We start from the raw sequence: 26,342 nt of genomic DNA on the forward strand, positions 1-26,342 counted from the left end.
TCATGAAATCAGAATAAATTCAACATTAGTTATGCAAATCTACAAAACATGCCAAGTTTTGTGAAAATACAACCTTCTTACTAATTAATACAGATTTAACTAGTTATCATTTTTATCCAAATAAACAAATTATAATAAGAAATATGAACATAACTTATCCTAAAGTCTGAATGAACAAAAAACTGAATTTAGGCTTCTAGGTATTAGTCAGGAGAAGGAACAAAATTATCCTTTCATCGGTCCGTTAAAAAATGTTCTATTTTCCAAAAAATAATATTTCCACCTTTAACTATCTTTCTCTGCACAGTTTGACTGTAAAATATTAACTGTGGAGGTAGAAATGGAAGAAAATCAGAATCACATCCTGCTGTTTTTTTCTTCCTTCACTGCAGACGTTGAACAAATCTGCATTAAATAAATAAAACCGTTCTGAACAATTAGCCTCTGTGCTAATTGTTCAACCTGACCTGTTTGAACTACATTCCATTCATTCTGTCTTAAAATAAATCAATTACACTTTAACAACTCGTCACTGAAATCTCCTGCGTCTCGTATTGATCTTGAAATACTTTTCCAGCCGGACACAAAGGCTCTTCTGACCCCAGCTTCGTCCTTCAGTCCATCGTCTAATGGCTGCTGGAGAAATAAAATCTGATTTTACTACAAACTGTCATCCTTGGTGTTTTTCAGACTTATGATGCTCAATGCACATATGTAGTGTAATTTTTATCAGTTTAGTGTGAAAACAATGTTTAAGTTTCTTTTTATAAAGTTTTTGTCTGGCTTAATTGAATTTGTAAAGCGATACAGTATTTTAACAAACTCTGCATGTTAAAATACTGTAATTAGTTTAATTGTATATGAGCTTGCCATAAATTTGATATTTTTTTATTTCTCTTTCAGATGAAACATGTTGTTTTAGATGTGTTTTTATGTAAACATACAAAGTTTTAAATATTAACTCCCAGAAAGATTGTTATACATCACAAGGAATTGAAATAAAAAACTAATAATTCTTTTTTTACATCAATATATTGATTCATTGCTAATGTGAAATCTTAATTTTATTCAAGCTTAAGTTATTTTTTTAAATTTCTTTTTATTTTAATTTATTTGGTCTAACTTAATGTAATGAACTTTTTAATTTAATTTAGTTTAATTTAGATTCATTTCATTTTTATCTGTTTAATTTAATTTGCTTTATTCTATTTAGTTTAATTGACTTTTATGTTCAATTTAACTTTATATTTAATTTAATTTCATTCTTTGATTTTATTCGATTCTGTTCCATTTATTTTATTTTATTTTATTTTATTTTATTTTATTTTATTTTATTTTATTTTATTTTATTTTATTTTATTTTATTTTATTTTATTTTATGCTAACTGTTGTTTCTGTTAGCTAACAGCCTGAGGTCCGCGCGCTCCTCCGGACGCGGGAGCGCGCGGACAGGAACCGTCGGAACATGAAGGAAGAAGAAGAAGATGCGGATCGGTGAGTCTACATTCTGGTTTAAACGCCACAGAATCGCATAATTGTTGCGTTTGAACGGGTTTTAACGCATCAACTTGACGCGGATCGGTACTGTGATCCTCCAGCGATGTTTCCGCGTGTCTCCGGTACTTCACGGAGCTCATATTCCCAACTAAAGTCACCAAACTCGGTGTCGTGAGCGAAGTTGTCTCCAGAGGGAAATGGTCGCTCTCAGTCTTGTGTTTGGTTCAGAGTGATTAAGGAAACAGGAATTCAGCTGTAATGGTCAGAAACGGAGCCTTCTGGAAAGGAAGTGGGACAAATGTCGGTGTGGTTTTCAGGTCAGGCTGGTTGACAGCTCCACGTCATGCATCAGCTGATGAACTGAAAGGACCACAGCGGCTTTTATTCTGGGGAAACTGGGACATTCCGCTGGGAAACAAAGAGCTTCCCAGTCCTGGAAGAGCAGCGTCTGAGTCCTGTTTAAAAAGTTGAAAGTCTGTGGTCAAAGTTAGAGAGAAAAACTTTAAAATAGCTGAAACCTTTGGAAGCAGAGGTGTGGCTTCAGGAAACTTCTCTGCCTCAGGTGGACCGGAAATTAATTACACCTACAAACTACGTGGTAGTTATGTTTTAGAGCAAAGTGTTTATGAATCCAAGTTCCAACTACTCTGGCTTTCCTCAAACTGTGTTTATTTGAATTCCTGCATTCTTGAGGTCAGACACTGATGTTGGACCTGGCTTACATTAGCCCGTCTAAATAATCCTGAAGGTTTCCCATCAGGTTGAGGTCAGTTCTCTGAATTCGCGTCTTTGTGTTGTGTTATATTAATCTGTATCCAAGATGTTGGGTCCATGAAATTGTCTAGAAAATCTTCTTGTGCTGACAAATTAGGATTCCTTTTCACCAGAACCAAGTGGCTGAGCCACATTGTAGCTTAGCAAACTAAATATTTAGTTAGGAAGTTGAAAATGTATCTTCTACCTAAAGAAGCTAAGCTAAATATTTAGCTATCAAACTAAGTATCTAGTTAACAAGCTAAATGTTTAGTTAGCAAGCTGAATACTTTTCTCCTACCTAAATATTTAGCTGGAAGCTAAATGTTCAGCTTGTTAACTAAATATTTAGTTTGGCTGTCAATGTTTTTTAGGAAGATCTGTTTAAAAACATTCAGAGTTCTCGTTTGACTCTAATCAAACACTGATTTCCCGACATTTCCTCCTCATTTTAAAAGATTAATGCAGGATTTTTTTATCCTTACTGTTAGAGTTTCAGATGTTTCTCCGTATCGATCTTAGTGACACAACATTCAGGAAAATCAACACAAGTCCTGCAGAAAGATAAACCACACGAGTTTCTGATAGTCGGCCCTCACGCCACGGCTATCAGATTGTTTACGATTATTTACCTTCAAATGTTCAGCATCGCTAAAGTATTCACTCCTCAGAAGCCTTTCCACATCTTCTCACTTCTCACCCACAAACTTCAACGTGAAAAACCAACAATAAGTAGAGACTAAATGTCAAATGGAAGTAAAATTATGTATTTTCTCTGATCAGTCAGATGTTGATGTTACATAATAGCTGTAACAAACAGGAAGTTTGCAAACTAACATGGACCAGAGACGTTTTTCGTTCCTCTGGTAAGGCAGAGACCCACCAGTGGATGGGAAAGTTCACTAAGTCAGAACTTATTCAGCAAACGTGTTTCCTTCTCCCCTTTAGCGCATTAACTGTTTTTGGAAAAAACTCCTCCAGCATTCGTAAAAACCTTTATTTTCCCAAAATGAAGAAGTTATTTTGAATTTCACTGTTTCTAATGTGATACTTCAAAAAGTGTGTTAAAAAACGGCTAGTGAAGCATGGTGGCGGTAATGTCAGTGGGGAAGAAGTATGGATCTAAATCCAGGACAATTCTGGGTTAAAATGGCCTAGTCAAAGTCCAGACCCATTTTGAATCTGTGGCAGAACCAGAAAACTTCTCACTCAGCTGGAGATATTTTAAAACATGAATGTGGAGCTGAAACAGTTAATCGTAATTACAGAATATCCGTCAACTAATTTAGTAATTGATTAATTGTTAAATGGACTCTAACGGGGCGTGCTCCGGTGGCGTAGAGGTTAGCGCGCCCCACGCTTGGAGGCCTTCAGTCCTCGACGTGGCCGTCGCGGGTTCGATTCCCGGACCCGACGACATTTGCTGCATGTCTTCCCCCCTCTTGTTCCCCATTTCCTGTCAGCCTGCTGTTGTATAAGGGACACTAGAGCCACAAAAAGACCCCCTGGTGGGGGAAAAAAAAAGGACTCTAACAGAAAAAAGGCAGTCAGAGAAGAAATTGTACAAAACTGTACAAAAATATAAACATTTTGCATTTAAGATTAAAGAATCTTTTCTATCTCAAAAGCTGTTCAACACAAAACTCCTTCAGTGGCGGTTTTAGCTTCACCTAAAAGAAAATCTCATATTGAGCTACTTTTTCTATCCAATTATTAGTCAGTTAATCAATAATTAATCACCAGATCAGCCCTATGCTGTACTGATGGGAGCAGAAACAGCTTTTAAGATGTTTATGTTCAAGTGTTTTTAGCTGCAGATGCATCTTTGCTACAAATGGCTGCTGTTGTTGACAATCAAATGTTTGATTTCTTATTGAAAAACAAACTAAAATATTTGTTTATGTGTATTTTTGTGTATTTTTTTATATAAACAAAAAAATGATAGAATGTCAGTTTTTTTTAAATCTAATTAATCTTCAGATTAATGGATTAATGGTTATCAGCCAGAGGAGGATGTAACCTGATACATTGTCGAAGGGGTGTGAATATTTTCTGTGTTCTGCCCTGGAGCAGACTCAGTCAGCTTCTCTCATCGGTTCAAAGTCCTGCCTTGAGAATTCAACCCTTGACCGAACAGATAACACGAGTTCAGATTAATCAGCGCAACGGTGAGTAACGGATGAGCCCAGCAGGACCTGTGTGTTTAACCTTGATGATTGTCTTCTTCTCTGCAGATACCGACCGCATCACATGTCCGCTGATAGCGCCGCAGGCTGATATAAACCGCAGCTAAAGCTTCCTTTCTCTGGTTTCCTCCTTCCAGACTCAGAGATGGACCACTCGGCTGTGTTCACAGCTCTGGATAAGGTCTGTGAGGAGAACATCTGTGTCCTGAGTGGCCCCTCCGAGTCGCCGTACGGCACCGTCACCAAGCGCCTGGTGGCGTGCATGAGGAAGATTCGCCAACATGGCCGCGCCCTGGAGCCGGTGGTGGCCAGCTTCACCGCCGTCTACCATCACTACGACTTTGACGCCCAGACGCCTGCAAACGGATACCGAACGCTGGTCAAGGTGAGGCGCACTTTCAGGATCTGTTAGAGGTTCTGGTAGACTCGGATGGGTGGAGAGCAAAACTGCAACATTTGTTTCATTTTGAGTCAAATGTTCTAAATGCTTTAAAACACTGGTTCCCCTCCTGGCCTGTGGGGGCGCTGTCCCAAGAACCTGTGAAGGAAACAACACAAAAACCTCTGAAGAAGACAACAAACAAACAAAAAGGGGGCGTCAGATTTTAGTGATTGGAGGATTTCTCTTTAGTCTTTGGCTAAAGACCATGCACCATCTCTCCTACTAGCGCTAGGCTAGCATGTGTTGTTTGGCTGTATTTACCCAGAATGCCCTGTGCTGTAGTCCACTTCCTGCTTTTGGAGCGGTCTCCGGTCTGCTTGGCGTTCACATACGCATTCAAATCAAACCAGCGTTCACTTCAACCGAACTCAGACTGAGGTTTGGCGGACCAGAGTTCAGATGGTCCAAGTCTGGATTGTGGTTCTGCTGAGGTTCTCTGGAGTCCAGAACCTCAGAAATGGTTCTGTAACCATTTCTAGACGTCAGCAGCTATTAGCAAACACCTGATGGAGCTGCTGAGCTCAGGATAGGAGCTTCTTGTTGGAGCAGTAAAACGCTGTTAAAAGGTTAACAGAGGAGCCATGATGGGACCACTTCCTGGAGGCGGAGCTTCAGAAAAGCAGGAGTTTTTAAAGAGACAGAGGCCCAATTTCAAGGTGATAAATGAGGAAGTCCATTTTTTTTGAGTCATATTTGTCGTATATGACATTTCGGTAACATAGTTCTTACCTGCTGTAAAATGACACTATGTGGCTGAAAAACATAAAGTTTAATCCAATTAATCATCAAAATAATCAACAGAATAATCCATCCAACTGTCTTCATACATGTTTATCCTTTGTGGGGTGGCAAGGGAGCTGGTGCCTCTCCAGGGGGCGAGAGGCAGGGTCACCATGGAGAGGGGGGGTCACCCAGTCTCGATAGAGAAATTGGTAACTAAAATAATTGCTGCATCTAATATTTCACCTCTTCTGCTTGCAGGTGCTGCAGTCCTGCCTGATGCACATCATCCATAAAGGTCGCTACATCGCCTCCAACTGCAGAGGAGCCTTTTTCAGGGCGGAGCACAACGCCGCAGAGATGGAGGCGTACTGCAGCGCCCTGTGCCAGCTGCGGGCGCTGCTCCACCTGGCCCAGCGGCTCATCCACGACAACGCCCACGGCCAGCTGCACTCGCCGCAGGACGCCGACCTGAGCGACCGCTTCGTCCAGGAGTACAGCTCCATGCACAAGGCCTGTTTCTACGGACGCTGCCTGGGCTTCCAGGTGAGCCGGCAGCGTTACGCTCCCACCTGTCCTGATCGCCACACCTTCATGCTGCGTTGATTTATTTATTTATCTATTTTGTGTTTTATGAATTTCAGAATTAAAAAATTTTCAACTTTTAAAACTCAAAAAAAAAATCCTGAGCAAATTTTTGACTTTTGGAACTCAAAAATGTTTATATTAGAAACTTTCTGAGATTATTCTCAAAATATCTGCTTTTTTTCTAATACAGAGCTGCAGACTGAATTAAAATTTTCTGGGATAAATTAGTTGTTTGCTAACTGATTGTTTGGTTCGGCAGTTCTCTCCCGCTCTGCGACCTTTCCTCCAGACCATCGTCATCAGCATGGTTTCCTACGGAGAGACGTACGGCAGACAGCAGTCTGGCATCGGTGAGGCTCTCCAGGTTTATTCCCACCAGCCCTGTTCAGTCCGTCTGCCTATAAGGTCCGGTCCGGTTGGTGAGGCGTGAACGACCTCTGAGTCTATGAATTCACGTAGATGTATGCGCTCAGATCTGGTTTCTGCCTGGTGGGAAAAAAATCGCGGCACACTCAAAGGGTTTGGTTTGTTTGTGAAAACGATCCGCAGCAGCTGGAAATATTACAAAAGTTGCGACTTTGTTCCTGTATTGATGTTTTCACATCAATACAGGAACAGAAACATCAATACAGGATGTTAACTGAGGCTCTCGCTTCGATGTGATTTGTTTTCCTCTTCCTGCAGGAACGGCCGCTCTGTCCCTCCTCACCTCAGGGAAGTACGTCATCGACCCGGAGCTGCGAGGCGCCGAGTTCGAACGCATCACCCAGAATCTGGACTTGCACTTCTGGAAGTCCTTCTGGAACGTCACAGAGTCCAACATTTTATCAGTAGGCAGGGTCAAAAGCTGCTGATGTCATCAGGTCGGTGGAGAAGCTGTGCTGCCATGCAGACGTTCATTCCTTGTGTCTGTTTTCCTCCCAGGGCTTCACCCGGATCGCCTCCAACCCGGTGCAGGTCAACTTCATGCTGACGGTGCCTCCAGAAAGTCTGCGGCTCCCTCTGGCCTCCGACCCCAGGCTGTCCACCAGCGTGTCGCCTCCCGTAGCCCACTGGGGCCCGGGGCCGGTCCACATGAGGCTGATCTCCTACGACCTGCGGGACGGCCAGGTGAGCAGGGTTTCCCCAGAACCTGCTGCTCGGGCCCGGCCCACTGATATCCCACCGTGTTTTCTGTCAAGAAGTTACCACAACTTAAAGCAGGCGTCATAATTCAGAAATAATATCTTGTGAGGCCTGTTGACCCATTAAACTGAAAACGTAGCTTAATCTGTCTTCACTATCTCAGTTACTGGTGTATAAAAAACCTACTTAAAATAAACAAACAATGCTTAGCCTGGTAAAGCCTGGCAGCCCGCCAGGCTGGTAACAGACCGGGGAAATGTTGTAACTCAACGTCCAAGCAGGCGGTTCTGTCGGGTTTCGGTTCAGACAGGAAGCAGACGACTAAAGGGAAACGACGCTCAGCAGCTCCGATTGTTTTCTGCATCAATCAGGCTGAAAATAAACAGATTAGTTGAAAGCAGGAGATTCTGCAGAGTTTCTGTTGGACCAGTTCTGCTGTGCTGTGAAAAACCAGAATGTTTAGAGTTATTTTCTCTTTCCAGGTCAGTCGGTTCAACAAATCAATTAAACTGAACCTGAAACTCAAGCGAAGATGAGACGCACACTTCAACTGAAGGGTTTTGTTTGACGTTTTAGCTCAGATTTAGCTCACTTAGCTTCCCCTTGGTTAATTTTTCCAGATAAATTCAAAAGCATTAATTAATTTTGCTGCTTTATAAAAGTTCTGCTTTGTTTTGTTTCTCAACTGTTATGATTTCCTCAAGTAGTTAGTTTTGAATAATTTTATTTAAAGTAAGAGACACAGGATCCATATGAAAATAGACAGAAGAGAGCCAGAAACACATTAGCGTGTAGCTTTAGCTTCCTCTAAGCACCATGTTGTTGTTGTGGGTTAGCGCTAGCAGAGCTAATGTTTATGATTCGTTCTTTATTGCAGTGAACCTTTCAGCCAGCAGTACGAACCACTAATCATTTGGTTACAGCTCAACATCTTCATGAGCAAAACACGTTTTTCCTCTTTTGATTTGATTTGTTTGGTAAAGATTTTTCTTTTGCATATTTCATAAATACTGTAGTGTTGCTATCAAACTGTTTCATTTGGAGACTGACAGTTGGTGGATTTGTTTAACTTTTTTTAGCGATTTTGAATGTGAATTTGTTACACCCTAGAAAACAGACAGTTCAAAGGCAATTTTACCAAATACTAAACAGATATTTGGTTTTCCTGTTGTCTCTCCCCCTGGTGCTCCTGTCACATTTCAGGACAGCGAGGAGCTGCTGCGGTTTTCCCAGGGTGACGTGGCGCCCATCGCCTCGCCCCGTCTGCCCTGGGTGCAGAAGAAGCCGCCGTCGCCATGGCTGCTCATCCACTTCCACGGAGGCGGCTTCGTCGCCCAGACGTCCCGTTCCCACGAGGTGAACCGAACGCAGCGCTGCTAAAACCCTGATCTGATGGATTATTCTGGCGGTTAATTGATTAACCAGAAAGAAATAGTCAAGTTCTGCGTAGGTTTTCTGTAGCCACTTAAACTTATTGGTACAATATTAGAAAAACACCAATGCACCAAATGAACAAGTAAAACCTTTTTCAATAAGAAAATAAACGTTTTAGCAACATTCCTTTAGTGATTTGTAGCAAAGGAAGCATCTGCAGCTGATCTGGAGATTAATTGTTGGATTAACAGATTAATAATTGGATGAAAAAGATGCTTAATTTCTGAAACTGCCTCTAGAGGAGTTCTGGAAAGACCAGATTTACAAAAAATATACATTTTTTTCATTTTAAATTCAAATTTATGTATATTTTTGTAGAGTTTTGGCTTAATTGCAGCTCTGTTTGTGGAGTTATTTCAGCAAATAGCATTTATTCCAGTTAACGATTAATCATTTACTAAATGTTCTGACGATTAATTTGGATGTTGATTAATCGTGATTAATAATTTCAGATCGGATCTCCATGTGTTTTTGCTTCCTTCTACAGAATTACCTCCGTAACTGGTCGAAGGAGCTGAGCGTCCCGGTTCTGTCCGTCGACTACTCTCTGTCGCCTGAAGCTCCGTTTCCTCGGGCGCTGGAGGAATGTTTCTACGCTTACTGCTGGGCGCTGAAACACTGCCACCTGCTGGGTACGTGCTTCATGTCAGGAAACACCGAAGACGTTTCCATCGACTGCTGCCCAGTGATAATCAATAATACACAACAATAATCAAAGTAAACTGTCAGTTCTTCTGACGATTAAGCTCTGAGCTGCCCGGTAGAACCACAGTGGGTTGGGGCCGCTGGGGCCCCGGGGGGCCTCCTCTATCATACGGTAGATACAACAGTGTGAAACGAAGCCTTGGTCGTCTGTTATTCCACAGAAAACGTATGAAAATGTTTGGTGGAAATGGGATGTTCTGGAACAAACACAGAAGTTTGGGATCATGTTGGATTTAAGGACGTTGACAGGCGGTTCCATCGATCCACAGAGGAAGAATCGAGTCCATCATTGGGTCATAATTAACTGTCACAGTGTCATTTATATTTAGTGTACTATCCTAATCCCCAAACATGTAAAACATTCGACCTTTTAGAATTGGAAAGGATTCCCAACACTGTTTCTTTCTTCTGAATTAAGTAACATTAATGAAGACTTTTCTTTATTTACTTTATATCCTGATATTTTTCCAAATTTATTTATTAGATCTAACCAGGCTGGAATAAACTCTTTCAGTTTTTCTAAAAAAGAAAGACATCATCAGCAAACAAAGCCTTTCTCTGCTCCGGTTGTCCAACCGGTTCTGTTTTTATGGGTTTTATGGATCTGTTTCAGAGGAACCTGAGCCCGTGAGGCCCGGTTTGTCCTGCAGGAACTGTGTTCAGAGCCCGGCAGGAGAAATGGGATCTCTGTTGGCGCTACCTGTGCGTTCCGGCCGCCGTGTTTTCAGATAAACTGAGAGATCTTCAGGGAACTGTTTGGACCTGCAGCAAAGAGGAAGCGGGAGTTTTTCCAGCGCTGGTTTGCAACAGTTTCCTCCAGATTTCAGTAACAGTAGTGAGACCTGCAGCTCGGTTTGTTTTGTAAAGATAAAGAAAGTCTGAGCAACAAGCCGGACCAGTTACTTTAGTTAATTTATTAAACTTTACTAAACACAAGATTTTCAAAGAAAGAGACAGAAACCCTGTTTTTGTTGCTCAGAACCGACAAAGTCTTTTTAGTCAAGATTAAATATAAAAACTGGATGTTTTTCTTTTAATGAAGCAAACCCACAAACATTTACTCAATCTGATTTATATTTTTTATTTGTTTTCAAATGTTTATTCCCTCATTTATTTTGAAATTTATTTTGTTTTTATTTAATAATCTTTTTATTTATTTATTTTATTCTCAGCTTTATTTTCTCATTTATTACGTTTTATGAGTTCTATTAATTTTATAATTTTACTTGTTTATTTTCTCTTATTTACTCATTTATTTTCATTTAAAATGGAAAACAACTTATTTATTTTCTATTTTGTTTCATCCTTGAAATAAATTATGAAATAAAATAGAAAATAGTAAAAAATAAATTAAATAAATGATGAAATAAGTTTAAAAAAATAACTAAAAGTAACTAAAATATATGAGGACATTGAAAAAAACAATAATATTAATAACTAAATATATTATTATTATTATTATTATTATTATTATTATTATTATTATTATTATTATTTCCCGGTGATGAGCGTGTCTCTGGATGACGGAACCATGTGACCGTGTTCGGTCCAGGTTCTACGGCGGAGCGGGTCTGCCTGGCCGGGGACAGCGCCGGGGGAAACCTCTGCATCACCGTCTCCATGAAGGCGCTGACCGCCGGCATCCGCGTCCCCGACGGCATCATGGCCGCCTACCCCGCCACCCTGCTCACCACCGACGCCTCGCCCTCCCGCCTGCTCACGCTCATCGACCCCCTGCTGCCGCTGGGCGTCCTCGCCAAGTGCATCAACGCCTACGCAGGTAAGTGGGCGGGGCCTCGCGGCTCGTTTAGCCCAGCAGAACCTTCCGGTCAGCGAGGGGAATTACGTTTAAACGGGACGATGAGGGAGGAGAGGGAGGTTAATACCAGCCTCCAGGGCAGCTCACAGCTTTTCCCAGGGCTGGGATCCGTGGCCCCCCTGGCCCCCTGCTTTCTGTAACCAGCAGGAAATTAATTAATATTCACCTTTTGAAGACATAATTATTTAATATTTTCCTTAACACCAGTTCTAAACGATCTTCTTACAGTCGTATATGTGATGACTTAAATGAAATTGGAAATATTGACATTATTTTTAATACATTCCAAAGATCCTCGTTTATTATTGAATATAATAATTAAATTTGTGATTGGTACACCAATCACCTTTCAGCTTTTTGCATTCCTGGTCCCCTAAAATAACACTTGATCTGCTCTGATCTTCACAAGCATCTGATTCACACACACAATCACCTTTCCTGCAGGAATTTCTCACTAAGGCTTGGACCGTCCCTGTACTAAGATAAATTCATTGACCACTGCTGTACATTATTTCAAAGGTGTACGGTTGTATAATTGAACGTCCGTTTGCAGCCATCTTGACGGGCCAGTAGAAACGTTGAGTTTTACTCGCCAGCCAGCAGCAGCTCTTTTGGATTTAAAGCGACAGGACGCCCTAAACCAGAACTGAGTAGACTGAAATCTGATTATTTGAGAAAGATTTAGTGTAAATAAAAAGTGTGAATGTTCTGAACGGACCCAGGAGCGATGCTAACCGGCTGAAGGAAGCGTCGTGTGTCAGATTTCTGCTCCCTTGGAAGGAAAATAATAAAACTGGATTTATGTGATTCTATCTGTATTTCAAAGTGGCTTCAATAATTTGAACCAAACTCGGAGAAGCAGCATTCAGCTTCTATGCACCACAGATCTGGAACAAACTTCCAGAAAACTGAAAAACAGCTGAAACCCTGAGGTCCTTTAAATCTAAAGATCCAGCAGGTTGGACTGGATTTTGAAACATGATCAATGAAACATTGATGAATTATTAATTTAATGAGTGTCTGTGATTTTGGGATGATTGTTTTTCTCATTTGTTGATTGGACGCTGTTTTTATCTTTGTGTTTTGAAGCTTTTTGAACTGCCTTGTTGCTGAAATGTGCTACCAGTAGTAAACTTGATTGATGGTACTGACCCGGCCCAGTTCCTCCAGGGTCGGACTTCCAGACGATCCAGCCTGCAGAGCGGCGCGGCAGCCTGAGCGCTCTGGGCCGGGACACGGCCCTGCTGCTCAGCGACCTCACCCAGGGAGCCTCCAACTGGATCCAGTCCCTTCTGGACCCGGCCCGGACCGCGCCGACCCAAGGCGCCGACCACCGCACGGCGTCACCTGGCGCTGCCATGGCCGGCGCCGCCGCCGTCCTTCACTACCCGGACGGCTTCGAGCCGCTGCGGTCCGAATGCCACGCCCACGTCCTGCCCACGTCCTACCCCGTCATCAAGAACCCGTTTGTGTCTCCTCTGCTGGCGCCGACCGGCCAGCTGAAGGGCCTGCCGCCGGTCCACCTGGTGGTAAGACAGCAAGGAAAAGCTCAGGCTATTTCTATACTTGTTGTTTCACAGGAAGAAACTTCCAGCAGAACCAGAACCCGGATCAGAACCAGGCCAAAGGTTTATGCACCATCATAAAAATCCAGGTGGAAGAAAGACGGGTTCTGTTTGGGAGGCAGAACTCTCAGCAGGTTCCCAGAAACTATGGGGAAAATTTGACCAATAGAAACGCTCGACTTGCACCGCACTGGCCAATAGAAGAGCTGCTGACACACAAACTGCCTTCAGAGGAAGTCCCGCCCCCAGAATCTGGAACATAACCTGTAAAATGCTATTTGAAAATAATTTCATAATTTCACAAGTTGGTGTGAATTTTTATTTATTTATTTTTTTTGCTAAAGTGAAATTTAATTAAAAAATAAATGAATAAAATTAGCAAAAAACATAAAGTTTGAAAAACTAAAGTCTGAAAAGATATTTTGAAAAACAGAATTTTACTAAAGGAATATCTGGAACAATAATTGGAAAAATAATTTTAAAAAATAAAATCTATTTTTATCTTTTTCAATTCAAGACTGAAACCCATTTGACCCATGCTTGATATACATTTTATAGGTTTTTATTTATTTTACTCCTCACTGGGTAAAATTATTGCTGACAATTTTTTTAATGGAAAATTTTCAGTACAACACAAAATTTTAATCTTTTTATAACCAAACTACTATAACCAACTGCGTCGATCCAGAATTTTTAACTGAAAAGCCGATTTCAGCTTTTATCTAATTTGTTAAATTTGGCTAAATATAGAAAGTATTTAATAAAAGTAACCTAAATCTTGTTTTTATACTGATAAATTTGTTAAATTGAGAACCAAACAATTTGAAAACTAGATGTTTTTCTCCTAATAAAGCAAAAATACTTTTATGTTTTTTTTCCAGTAAACAAACCTTTGCTGTTAAGAAATTAAGTTTCAGTTTATCTGCTTGATTTTATTATTTTCTTTGCCCACAAGTAGATTTTGGCTCTAGTCAAATTTTGACTAGTTCCAAGCCCCCGGTTTGAACGTATGTGTACTCCACACTTTTCAGATTTTGAACAAGCTGGAAACTGTAGCAGTTCTTCTCCACTCTGTGTTGATGATAAAACACGGTGAAGTTCGGACTGACGGGTTGCTTCGTTTCCCTGCAGGCGTCGGCGCTGGACGCCTTGCTGGACGATTCGGTGATGTTTGCGAAGAAGCTGCGGGCGATGGGCCAGGCGGTGACCTTGACGGTGGTGGACGACCTTCCTCACGGCTTCCTCAGCCTGGTGCAGATCTGCAAGGAGACGCAGTTTGCCTGCGACATCTGTGTGTCGCGGATCCGGATGGTCTTCCAGCCGGACGCCGCCAGCGCGGCGCTGGCCGACGCAGACTTAGCGCCTCGCTGTCGGGTCGGTTCTGCCACCACAGGAAGTAAAACTGCACTTTAAACCTGAACTGCACAGCAAAACTGGATCCCACTGACCGGTTCCAGGTTTCGATTAGAAGAAAATTCAGAACCGCAGGAGAAAATCTGTCCTCAGGGTCTGAAAACTCTCTAAGTAAAAACTAATTCTTCTGTGAAGGTGCTGATTCTGACCCGCCGTGCCTTTAACAGAACCTCCTGCTCCTCCTCCAGCATCCAGCAGGAAACAGGAAGTTCCTTCCACATGAACTGGGCTGTCATTAATATTGTTTTGTTTGGACCCAACATGTAATTTGATGTTTACACCTGTTTGTGAAGAGAACAAACTCCAGAGTGCAATAAACCAGAACTAGCAGAACCTTTTGGGTCTGTTGGAATATTTAGATCTGATGTTTACGGTGAGCTGCAGAAACTGTCCACCGTTCAGGAATATATTCACTGTCAGGTTTTACTGCCCTGCCTCAAAAACCCCCAGAGAAAATAATAAAAACACTTCATTTTATTTCACCCTTTATTTACCCAATGATTAAATAAAATTCAAGCTAAATAAATAAATAATGAAATAAAATACAAAATAAAAGATTAAATAAAATCTATAAATAAATGCTGAAAAAGAATTCAGATGAGAAAATAACATTTAAAATATATAAATGAATTAAATAAAATTGAAAATGAATAAAATTGAAAATGTATAAATAATTATTTTTTAGATAAATGAAATAATTGAAAATAAATTAATTAATCACTAAATATGTAAGGAAATATTTTTATATTTAATAAATAAATTAATTAGTTAAGGTTTGGCACATTTTCAGCAACAAGGCTGTTCAAAGTGCTTTACATGAATTATAAAGAAATGCAAAGCAAAACCAAAAGAAAGACAAAACTACATGTTGTTTCCCCATGTTTAATACTAAATTAGGAAATTGTTATTTATTTCCTCATTTATTTGTCATTTTTAGCAGGCTACGTCCTCCATATTCTGCTAAATACCCTGGAGAAAGTAATCAGTAAATAAATGTCACAATTTTTTAAAAGAATCTGAAGAATATTATGCTATGAATGGCCAAAGTTAGTCCCCCACCTGGTATAGATATGTAAAAAAGATTATTACACATATTCTGACTTTTAACTTCATAACAAACTTCTAATGTCATAACATTTATTCAGTTTGGAAAAGTCACATTGTAACAAAAAACCTAATGAAATAAAACTATTGTTGCTATAAGTTAACACGACTTGTATATGGTATAAGTTTTCTTCTTATTCATAATGTAGACTGTTTTAATTCAGAGCTGTGGATTCAGGGTAAAAACAGTCGCCATACTCCAGACTGGCGGCAGGTGGCAGCAACGTCACCTCAGACGCCTGATAATAAGCCGCAGGGATTCATCGAAGAAGAGGAGGCGACCATGTTGATTTAAAGGAAGAAGAAACACAATAGAGACGAATTATTTCAAAATATTTTCAGCTAATTTAGAAGAAAATTGTTAATTCACTGCACTCAGAGCACCGCTCTTACGGTAACGCAGCTTTTCAGGTATGTTTATCGGACTTTGGAAGGCTCACTGCCGGTTAAAACCCGGTTGTTGGCACGTTAGCTCCGTGCTAACGGTTCGCTGTTGTGTTGGATTTAAGAAGCGTCAAATATTCATAACGAAATAAAGGTCAAAGTTTGTATAATATTATCAAACATTAGGTCTTTATAACTTTATCTGCATTTAAAGGAGTAAATTGTGCGGTTTTTAGTCGAAGTGTGTGCGCTCGGATTTTAGTTTAAGTTTGTTTTAGCCGTTAGCTGCTAATGTCTTTCCTGACGCGCAGTTTCAACGCCACCTTAAAGCTTCTTGACTCTAATAGAACCAGAAAACCCATCAAAAACCCCCACAAACTGGAATGTATGTTAATATAAATTAACATAGCAATTCAGAGATTAGTTTGAATTTGCCTGTGGTTGTTAAAAGTTAAAGTAGACGTTAAGTTGTGATTAGCCGTAGCTTAAACAACGTGAGTTCTCCAACCTTCAGTGAGTTACTTTGTTTCTGTTTCTCAGTTGTTTCCGTTTCCCAGCAGGTGTGTTCTGGACACACCTGCTGGGTTTTCCTGCGAAGCATCAAAACAACAAACTCCACCGACCTGCTTTGAGCTCATCCTGAAAGGCTAACTGGGCCAAATTAAATTGAAACAAGCAATGATTTTACTATTAAACTGATTTCTCTACAGTGCAAACAGCCTGTAAAGCAGAGATTTTTTTTCAATCAGGTTTAGATACAAAACATGTGATTAAAATAATCCATTTCTGCGTTTTTATGTAGAAATGGTAATACAACTGTTTTCTACTGAAAAGGTTATTTTATAGATCAAAACAAGTAGAAATTATGTTTGGTGAATTTGTGTTCTTTCATCTTAACAATGACCCAGAAGCTGTTGATGGTGTTAAATGTTTGCTTCAGGTTTCTAAAAGAGGATGTGAGAAGAAAATTCTTGTTTTTAAAGTTAGACAAATGAAACATCTCAACATTTCTTGAGGTTGTTTTTCTGGTTTCACTGCCTCTGAACGTTAACATTTTGGGCTTTCAGTCGTTTAATCCTGATCAAGTTCTGTAACGTTTTACTCTCCAGTATTTTTCAGACAGAAAGCAGAAGCATGGATTTGCTTTTTGAAAGTAGATTGATGATTCCTCCTGCCTGTTGGAGTCTGAAGTGTTTTGTTTGGATCGTTTGTTTCCAGGTGGGACGTTTGAGTCGTCGGTCTGGATCTTTTGGAGGCGGGGAGTTTGTGGCGCTGCACGCTTCGGGCCGACCGGATCATCCTTGGTGTCGACGGAGAGGAGGAGGAATAATCCCGGAGCAAAACGGAAACGCACTGAGGACTCTACAAGGGCGGAAAGCTTCTCTGCTTTGGACTAAAATCCTTGTTGGATCTTTATTTTTTTTCCACACATGAAACAGAACCTCTCCCAGTGGAGATAAATGAAATACTGGCTTTCTGGAGACGACTGTGTACAAAGTTGGACTTCCTGTTCTCTGGATCAGGGACATGCAGCAGCTCTCTTGGACTGGCAGTAAAAAGCAGAGATATTATTGACGATAGAAACTCATTTTGGTGCAGATTGCCCTAGTTCTGTTTCAGGACTGGAACCACTTCGATGCTTGTTCACGTATAATTTTTCTATATCGTGGACGAGTCTATTTCTGCACATGGTTGCAGATTTCTCTTCATTTGGAAGAGTTTTTGTGTAAAAACTTGTTTTGGTTTTGTCAGCTGTGATGAGCTGCAGCTTCATGTTTATATGTAAATATTACTGAGCCATTTCTCTGCAAAGCGCTTCGGACACACAGAGAATATTGTTGAACGCTTTAAACTCTAGGATTTTTTACTGACGACAGAATTTAAGAGACAAAAATCTAAAAAGACAAAGAGAAGTTCAGAAAAAATGGCAGCAGCCCGAACGGAAAACCTTGGTCCGGTCGTGATGGGACTGAATAAGCAGAACGGGCAGCTCAAAGGACAGACCAAACCTGCTGCAGGACCCCCAGCATCAACTCAAGGAAAGAATCCAGCCGGGAGCAACCAGGACGGCGGAGGAATCAAGTTTGGAGACGACTGGAAGAAATGCCTACAGCTCCCCCCGAAGGACAACAGGGTCAAAACCTCAGTGAGTGTCGGCCCGCCCGCGGCAAGCCCGGTTCGATTTGGGACGGCCGGTTCTGATGTTGTGTTTGTGTTCTGCTGCAGGACGTCACGGCAACCAAGGGGAACGAGTTTGAAGATTACTGCCTGAAAAGGGAACTCCTGATGGGAATCTTTGAGATGGGCTGGGAGAAACCGTCGCCGATCCAGGTTCAGCTTCAACACTTCGCTTTGAGAAACAGAAAATAATTTTTCTTTTCCTGGTTTCTAAAAGATGCAGACAGAAACAGACGTTTTCCTCCACATGAAGACTCAGTTTTATGTAACTAAAATCATTTATGAAAACTGACCTAAGTGAAGATTTGAGAGAACTCTGATTGGCATGTTGATGGAAAACAGATTTATGGTCCAAAAACTATCGGGACAATGTTTCCACATATTTACTTTAACGTGACTCCATTATCTTATTAACTTTATATTCTAATGCGTTTAAAAGTAGTTCAGTCTGTACATCTGTCCACACATGAACCTCCTGGCTCCATGTTTAATTCCTAACAGAAAGTCGTATTTTTTATTTATTTTTGGTTTTTGGAAGCAATCTGATTGGCTGACAGGTTTTATCTTTGTGCTGCGCTGCCCCCTGTGGGCTTGGAGTGTTTAAATCGACGCCCAGGGGTGAATTTGGGGGTAAAAGTTTTCTAAACCTGATCATTTGTGTAGGATATATTTTTAAATGCTGTTGTTTTTCTTTAAGATCCGATTATGTGTGGAAAAGCCTCGATGCAGTTTTGAAACTGTTGCTAATAACGCTGCAGCTAACTAGCTGAAGGTTTTGTTATGAAGTTTAAGTTAATTTATAACATAAAACCTGATGTTATGAGCTGGCTGGCTTTTAAATTAAGCTGGTCACTTGATGTTAATTTTGTGTATTTGGTGCCGTTTGCATGCTGCAGTTCTTCTCCCAACCAGTAGGTGACACTAGTAAAAACTTTACAGTTTCTCAGGCGGGTTGGGGAAACTGTAATTTATCTGGTTGACTGAGTTTTTTCAGTGTTTGTTTTGCTTCGTCACACAGAAGCAGATTTGAAACGTCACATGAAGCCGCGTTCACTCAGCGGCTTGGAGTCTGAGGTTTCCTCCGATTGGTGGTGATGATGTCATTTCCTTTGCAGGAGGAGAGCATTCCCATCGCGCTGTCCGGGCGCGACATCCTGGCACGAGCGAAGAACGGGACAGGGAAAAGCGGCGCCTACCTGATCCCGCTGCTGGAGCGGATAGACCTGAAGAAGGACCACATACAGGGTGAGTCCGCCCCTCCCCCACCCGCTGCTGCCCGCGGGGAGCCGTCGCTGACGTTTCTCTGCGCTCTGCTGCAGCCGTCGTCATGGTACCCACACGGGAGCTGGCGCTGCAGATGAGCCAGATCTGCATCCAGCTCAGCAAACATCTGGGCGGAGTCAAAGTGATGGCGACGACCGGCGGAACCAACCTGAGGGACGACATCATGCGCCTGGACGAGACCGGTAACATTCACTCACTCACTCACTCACTCATTCATTCATACATTCATTCATTCATTCATTCATTCACTCATCAAATTTCTGCTCTTTGAAGAGTTAGTTTTTGTGAATGCCTCTGGTTTCCATAGTGATGGCACGGCGGCCATCTTGTTTGACAAGTGACTTCTAGTTATTTAGACTTTAAAATCTAACAGATTAGGGCCAAACTAAGATGTCTGTTTCCTTTTATCTTTGTTTTGTTGGAGCTTTTTATAAATAAAGTTTGTTGTGATGAATGAAGCAGAAATAGAAGAAAAAATCTGAAATGTAATGAGAATTTATACCCAGAGTTCATTCAGTGTCTTTCCTCACATTGTGGTTTTTGTTGGTGCCTCTTTATAAATCTGGCAACATATTATTTGTATAATTGTTATAAAATCTGCTACTGGAACTAAAACTTTACTTTTTATCAATATTAGGAACTATTTTGTTAAAATAGCTCCAGAATCCTGCTGAAGTGTTATTAGTAAGTTATTTTTGTCTTATTGCAAATGCGCCAAGATATTTTCAGTAGAAACTAAACAGAAACATTTGGTAATATTTTGTGTTTATTATCAGGAGCTGCACTCAGAGGTTTTTTTATTGTTTGTCCTCTTTTCTTTTTATTTTCTCTAAATTGTCGTACTCTGTCTCTAAAACTCAGAAAATACATTCAACATAAAAACCACTTTTTGAAAATATGTTCTATAATTTCTAACTTTGTTTTTTAGAAAAAAAAGAAGTTGGTAAAATAAAAGTTGTTTCTGGTTGCAGTGCATGTCGTCATCGCCACGCCCGGCCGCATCCTGGACTTGATAAAGAAAGGTGTGGCGAAGGTGGACCGGGTCCAGATGATGGTGATGGACGAGGTAACCATGACAACAGCCCGTCTGTGCTGCCGGCGCTCGCTCTGGAGCGCTGCGTTGACCTTCCTCTTCCTCCTCTTCCTCAGGCGGACAAGTTGCTCTCTCAGGACTTTGTGGTTCTCATCGAGGACATCATCAGCTTCCTGGCCAAGAACCGGCAGATCCTGCTCTACTCCGCTACCTTCCCCATCAGCGTCCAGAAGTTCATGGTGAGTCAGCAGGACGGGCCTCTCCGCAACCGTACGGTTTCTCCTGGAAGGCCGTGGGAACGTCAGCAAATCTGGGAGGAGTTTGAGTCAAAGCTAAAGGTTCAAATGTCAGGAGGTCGGATCCAGGATTCCCAGATCTGGGCCGGAATAGAGGAATAAACTTCCAAACTCTCCCAGGAAGTAACGTAAAACTAGATAATTCTGTGAATTTTTCTACCAACTCTTTCTGTAGAATTGATTTGAAGTAATCTGACATTTTAGCACAGCAATGTGAAAATCATTTAGGTCCTAAATAAAAGTTCAGATTATTTTAGTTTTAATCGATCTCAGCGTTCAGACAGAAATAAAAAATATATGAACTTTACCGGAAATAAAATAAAGACAAAATGAAAAAAATCAGCTGCCAATTTTAATTTGGTTACGATTAAATTTTTCCGCTGTGTCCGCCGTTGTTATAAGATCAGAAATCTCCTGTTTGTCCTGCAATGCATCCTGGGAAAAGGCGGTCCAGGTCCAGGGAAACGATGGACGCAGCGCTGTGATGTGGTTGGCACAAAATTGGCCCCCGCACCACACTTTGGACATCCCTGACTGTCATTGCCTCTTTCTGGGGTGAATTTCTGATCCGGGTTCTGGTTCTGGTTCTGGTTCTGCAGGTGAAGCACCTCCAGAAACCCTATGAGATCAACCTGATGGAGGAGCTGACGCTGAAGGGCATCACCCAGTTCTACGCCTACGTGACGGAGCGCCAGAAGGTCCACTGCCTCAACACGCTGTTCTCCAGGGTAACCGGCGCCGACCCGCCAAAGACCCGCACCGTGGCTTTAAGAACCGGGTCGAGCTCTGACGGGTCTGCTCTCTGTTCTGGTTGCAGCTGCAGATCAACCAGTCCATCATCTTCTGTAACTCCACCCAGCGGGTGGAGCTGCTGGCCAAGAAGATCACGCAGCTGGGATACTCCTGCTTCTACATCCACGCCAAGATGATGCAGGTACTGACCCGGTACTGACCCGGTCCAGGTCCCGGTACTGACCCGGTCCAGGTCCCGGTACTGACCCGGTCCAGGTCCCGGTACTGACCCGGTCCAGGTCCAGGTCCCGGTACTGACCCGGTCCAGGTCCCGGTACTGACCCGGTCCAGGTCCCGGTCCAGGTCCCGGTACTGACCCGGTCCAGGTCCCGGTACTGACCCGGTCCAGGTCCCGGTACTGACCCGGTCCAGGTCCCGGTACTGACCCCGGTCCAGGTCCAGGTCCAGGTCCCGGTACTGACCCGGTCCAGGTCCCGGTACTGACCCGGTCCAGGTCCCGGTACTGACCCCGGTCCAGTTCCCGGTACTGACCCGGTCCTGTCTGTTTTCAGGAGTACAGGAACCGCGTGTTCCACGACTTCAGGAACGGACTCTGCAGGAACCTGGTCTGCACCGGTGAGTCTGCAGCTGCAATCCTTCAAATCCTTGAAATGTTTTTTCCTTTTCAAGGTTTGGAAAGTGCTTGACATCCAAACAACACAGTTTGGCAATAAAGTCAAATCTGTAGTTTGATTAAAAGCCTAAATTTGTTTAAAACAGAAATTTTCAAACAGCAAATCAAAATATATTTTCTCTCCATCTGAAGTTAAATGTTCTTGTTTTAAATCGACTAGAATCACAAAATTGTTTCTATTTTGTTAAAACATTTAACTTGAAGGTTGTTTACCTTAAGATTTCTATGTGATGAATATTGATTATCCATAATGACCTATTGATAACCTTTCTAACGGTATTGACTCCATATGATCAGAGACGTTTTGTTAGTTTCAGGCAGCAGGTTTGATGTATTTTTTGCTGGTTTGTGGAAACGTTTCTGTTCTGATTTCACAGATCTGTTCACCAGAGGAATCGACATCCAGGCTGTGAACGTCGTCATCAACTTTGATTTCCCTAAAAATGCAGAAACGTACCTCCATCGTATCGGGAGGTCAGGTGGGTGGACGGGTCCGGAAACCATACAGAACCTTTTAGTTTTCAGTATCGGATGCATCCAGCAGAACGACCAGAACCAGAATTATTTGGATTTATTTTTCTGGTCTTCAGGTTGGAAACTATAAATGTGAAACATTAATTTCAACTTCATGAATGAATTCATTCTGCAGCTAAAAACAAAAATTGTGCTTCTGTAAAAAAGTAAACATTCATTAAAAATATTTTTATTAACTTTTAAAAGTAAAATATATGAACAAATGGATAATTTGTTTTTAGATGAAATTATATAAACATTCTAAAACATTTAGTGTTTTGTTTAAAGTGATGAATTAAAGATAAATTTCCTTTTTTATTTTTTGGATTGATTTTAAATAAACTATAAATGCATAAGATTTAAAATAGTCTTTAGTTTTCAGGATTTTTATTTTTAGATTTTTTTTAAAAGGTTTATAAATGTATTTAATGTCTTTCACTTTTTGACTTTTTTTTAAATAAAATGTATAAATAAATATATATTTTTTTATACTTTTTAAAAGATTTTTATTTATAAAATTCTATAAAATAACTATTTATATATATCTAACATTAGTGACCCTAACCTGGGCAGCGCCGTGGCGTTAATCCTCTGTTTCCATGGTAACCAGGGCGGTTCGGCCACCTGGGTCTGGCCATCAACCTGATCACCTCGGAGGATCGTTTCAACCTGAAGGCCATCGAGGAGCAGCTGGTGACCGACATCAAGCCCATCCCCAGCAGCATCGACAAGAGCCTCTACGTGGCCGAGTACCACTCCGGGCCCGTTACCGACGGCGACGAGGACGATGCGGAGGAGAAGCCGCCGCGCCAGCAGGACAGCACCTAAAACAGGTGGCTAACGGCTCCGGTTTCCACTTCCTGCTCGCGCTGCAGTGGTCGGGTTTCTCCTCGCCGTTCTAACCGGAGTGTTTTCTCCTCCGCAGAGCATCGTGACACTCCGGGCTTCGCCAGACATCTTTGCTCCGCGCTACTCTTCATCATCTTCCTCTTCATCCCTCGCTTCCAGAACCTTCCGGCTGGTTCCTCACAGTCCTGCTTGCTGTTCTGCACCGGGTCCAAACTGGACTCTGAACCGAGTCGTGCACGCCCGCCGCCCCTCACCCGCCCCCTGACGCCGCCGTTCTCACTTAAGTGCCTTACTTCCTCCCTGGCGCCCCCCCAAACCCCCGCCCCCCCGTCCTGCTGCAGCAGCAGAGCACAAGCAGCAAACCCGTCGCCGCGCCCGTTATGCAACGAACCCACCACCCGCCACCCTGTCCTGCCCGGACGCCGCTCTCTGAGGCGTCGCAATAAAAAATGGCAGCTTTCTTTAAACGCAGCGCGACTTCCCCCCCAATTAGAAGAAGGAGCAGAAACTTCCTGCGTGGATCTGAGGGCGTGCACGGGGAAAAACAGGAGTAGTTCCTGTTTTTACTGTGAACCGCTGCAACAGAACCTGCGGTCCGCTCTCAGTCGACCCGGAAGTCGTTCCGATCGGGTCCGGCGCCGGTGCAGAACAGCAGCTGAAACTTCCCGTTCCGTTTTATTCCTTCTGGTTTTCTGTGGAGGCGCGTTGGAAGCCCGGACGCGTCACGCCTAGTTGAATGTATTAGATGCCAATGTTTGTTCTGCATCCCGGACCGGACTCCTCCAGTCCGGTTCTGAGCCCAGGCCCGGATAACGCCGCAGTTTGTTACAGTGAATCTGCTGAACGTTTGGTTCTGGTTGGATCTCCCTGTAAATCTGAAGCCAAACTTGTGAGTTTTTCTAGTTTTCCACCAGAACCAAACTGCGGCGTTATCCGTGAACTGGACTCGGCTTTGAGCCCAGAATCTTCTGAACATTTCTGTTTTCTTTTGTTTTTGTTTTATTTTGCTGCTGAGTGAAACTGGTTCAGGTTTTCTTTTCCTGACGGACCAGGGAGCAATGAAACCAGCTCCGGCTCTACCGGACCACGCTAGACGGGTTCCCCCCTCCTGCAGCAGCAATAACTTTTCCTTTTCCTGCTCGGATCCGGTTTCTTTGTTTCGGAACAATGTGAGGTTTAGTTTGGACTCGGCAGGATTGTAGCATCTCTGAACAGGCAGCTGGGGTTTCTTTCTGTCCTCCCCTTACAGAGCATCACTAATGATTTAAAAAACATAAAAAAATATTTTTTTGCTTTTAAGATAATTTTTTTCGTTGCTTTCGCTGGTTCTGAATGGAGCCAAATGTTTTCCAGAAACCGAGTGTTTAATCGGAAGCTCGCCGCGCATCTTAAGGCTCCTCTGGTACTTAAATCAGGACACAAATCGTTGATCTGGAATAATTTTTACACCAAACGTTTTTGTTTTAAGTGCCGGACTGAGCGCGGAGTCGGACCAGAGCGGTTCTGGAACGATCTGACGGTTTTCCGTGTTCTGACTGAGGTGTTAAAATCAAACAGGGAAACCGTGAACTTTGTTTCCGATTAAAACCAGAAAATGTTTGGCTTCATCGGAGGAAGAGGAGAAGATTTTAGTTCTTTTGTTTTCTTGAAGCTGATTTTCAGGATTGAAGCAAAACCAAAGTGTGTCTGTCTGTCTGTGTGTGTGTGTGTGTCTGTGTGTGTGTGTGTGTGTGTGTGTGTGTCTGTCTGTGTGTGTGTGTGTGTGTGTGTGTGTGTGTGTGTCTGTCTGCGTGTGTGTGTGTGTGTGTGTCTGTCTGCGTGTGTGTGTGTGTGTTGGTGTGTGTGTGTGTGTGTCTGTCTGCGTGTGTGTGTGTGTGTGTGTGTCTGTCTGCGTGTGTGTGTGTGTGTCTGTCTGCGTGTGTGTGTGTGTGTGTGTGTGTGTGTGTGTGTGTGTGTGTCGGATGGGAATTACCACATGCAGTTTCCACTAAGCCGGGAACAACGATATCGGAACGACAATAAAAACGTGAAGCTGCATGTCGGTGATTCTGTTTGTGTTTTATCTGATCAAACGTCGGATTTGTCGTCAGGGATGTGATCTTTGTCCAGTTTTCCAATCTGCCACCTCCTCCAGAGAAACTGTTATCTTCCTTTTTTGTTTATTTTTTTATTTTATTTTTCTGATCACATCCCTGCCAATCATTCAATCATCAATATCTCCTCTGGGATCCAAACTCTCTGCTTTATTCCAATTCAACATAATTTCCAGAAGCTAAGCTAAATATTCCTGCTCAAAGGGAATTCTGGACCATGAAACGATCTTTTTCCATCCCTGGAGCTTTATGAAGATCCGATTGTTTTCGTGGGATTGGGACCCAGAGGAGTTCGTGATGAACGTTTCGTCTGTCGACTTGTTTTGTGTTGGGGGGGTTTGGGGGCGGTGGGGGTCTGGAATAAAACTAGAACTGGAACTGGATCCGGGTTCATGCGAATTCCTAAAGGAGGAAAATGAACCAAACTAAAACTTTTGACTGCATGATGTGAATTTCTCTAAAGCAAAGTTAAATTGGATTTCCAGACTTGCTGCACTGATTTAAACTCACCTGCAGCTGGAGGCTTCATGATTGGAAAACTTTAATTCGGCTCCAACAGCCTCCAGCTTTTCCTTCATTTTGGACTTTTTCCTCAGGAAGTCGGTTTGTTTTCCTCCTCCAAAAAAATGTATACGTTTGATTGGATGAAATAGAAAAATGTAATTTTGTTCATTTTGACTTGACCAATCTGCCCTCTACTGGTGTAACATGGAAGAACATGCAGAGACTTAAAAATTCAATAAATTGGCCTGAACGTTACTTTGTCCTGTTTGGTTTTTGTTGCAAAGAATTAGATTACGGCTCCACTTTGAGATTATGGGTGAAATTAATTGAATTGTTTATCTTATTGTTGCATCTGTTGAAGGTTTTCAGAACTGTTTGGTTCATAATCTTTGCAACCATTTTTCGGGGTCATATGGTAGTAATTTCTACAG

General features: G+C 42.1%; 2 protein-coding genes across 5 annotated transcripts; both read left to right on the plus strand.

Annotated features, from left to right (window-relative positions):
* Positions 1–1,384: 1,384 nt before the first annotated feature.
* On the plus strand, positions 1,385–14,580 carry lipea (lipase, hormone-sensitive a). Of its 4 annotated transcripts, none has more exons than XM_044138225.1 (12): positions 1,451–1,494; positions 4,324–4,418; positions 4,574–4,821; positions 5,860–6,144; positions 6,446–6,536; positions 6,871–7,016; positions 7,111–7,296; positions 8,515–8,667; positions 9,233–9,377; positions 11,003–11,230; positions 12,431–12,798; positions 13,966–14,580. In XM_044138225.1, exons 1-12 carry the CDS (start codon positions 1,466–1,468, stop codon positions 14,245–14,247), a joined length of 2,256 nt encoding a protein of 751 aa, XP_043994160.1. In that variant the 5' UTR covers positions 1,451–1,465; the 3' UTR covers positions 14,248–14,580. The 4 variants fall into 4 exon arrangements, with proteins under 4 accessions (XP_043994162.1, XP_043994163.1, XP_043994160.1 ...); XM_044138226.1 differs by having other exon boundaries at positions 12,440–12,798; XM_044138227.1 differs by lacking the exon at positions 4,324–4,418 and having other exon boundaries at positions 1,385–1,494.
* A 1,014-nt stretch (positions 14,581–15,594) lies between these two features.
* On the plus strand, positions 15,595–26,166 carry ddx61 (DEAD (Asp-Glu-Ala-Asp) box helicase 61). Its single transcript, XM_044137975.1, has 13 exons — positions 15,595–15,762; positions 16,954–17,881; positions 17,962–18,066; positions 19,029–19,158; positions 19,233–19,379; positions 20,169–20,263; positions 20,347–20,469; positions 21,126–21,254; positions 21,344–21,460; positions 21,831–21,894; positions 22,330–22,431; positions 23,076–23,298; positions 23,391–26,166. The coding sequence occupies exons 2-12, from the start codon at positions 17,660–17,662 to the stop codon at positions 23,291–23,293; spliced, it is 1,452 nt and encodes a 483-aa protein (XP_043993910.1). The 5' UTR covers positions 15,595–15,762; positions 16,954–17,659; the 3' UTR covers positions 23,294–23,298; positions 23,391–26,166.
* The last annotated feature ends 176 nt before the right edge of the window (positions 26,167–26,342 follow it).

This window comes from Gambusia affinis, linkage group LG14, assembly GCF_019740435.1.
Source record: "Gambusia affinis linkage group LG14, SWU_Gaff_1.0, whole genome shotgun sequence".
NCBI lineage: Eukaryota > Metazoa > Chordata > Actinopteri > Cyprinodontiformes > Poeciliidae > Gambusia > Gambusia affinis.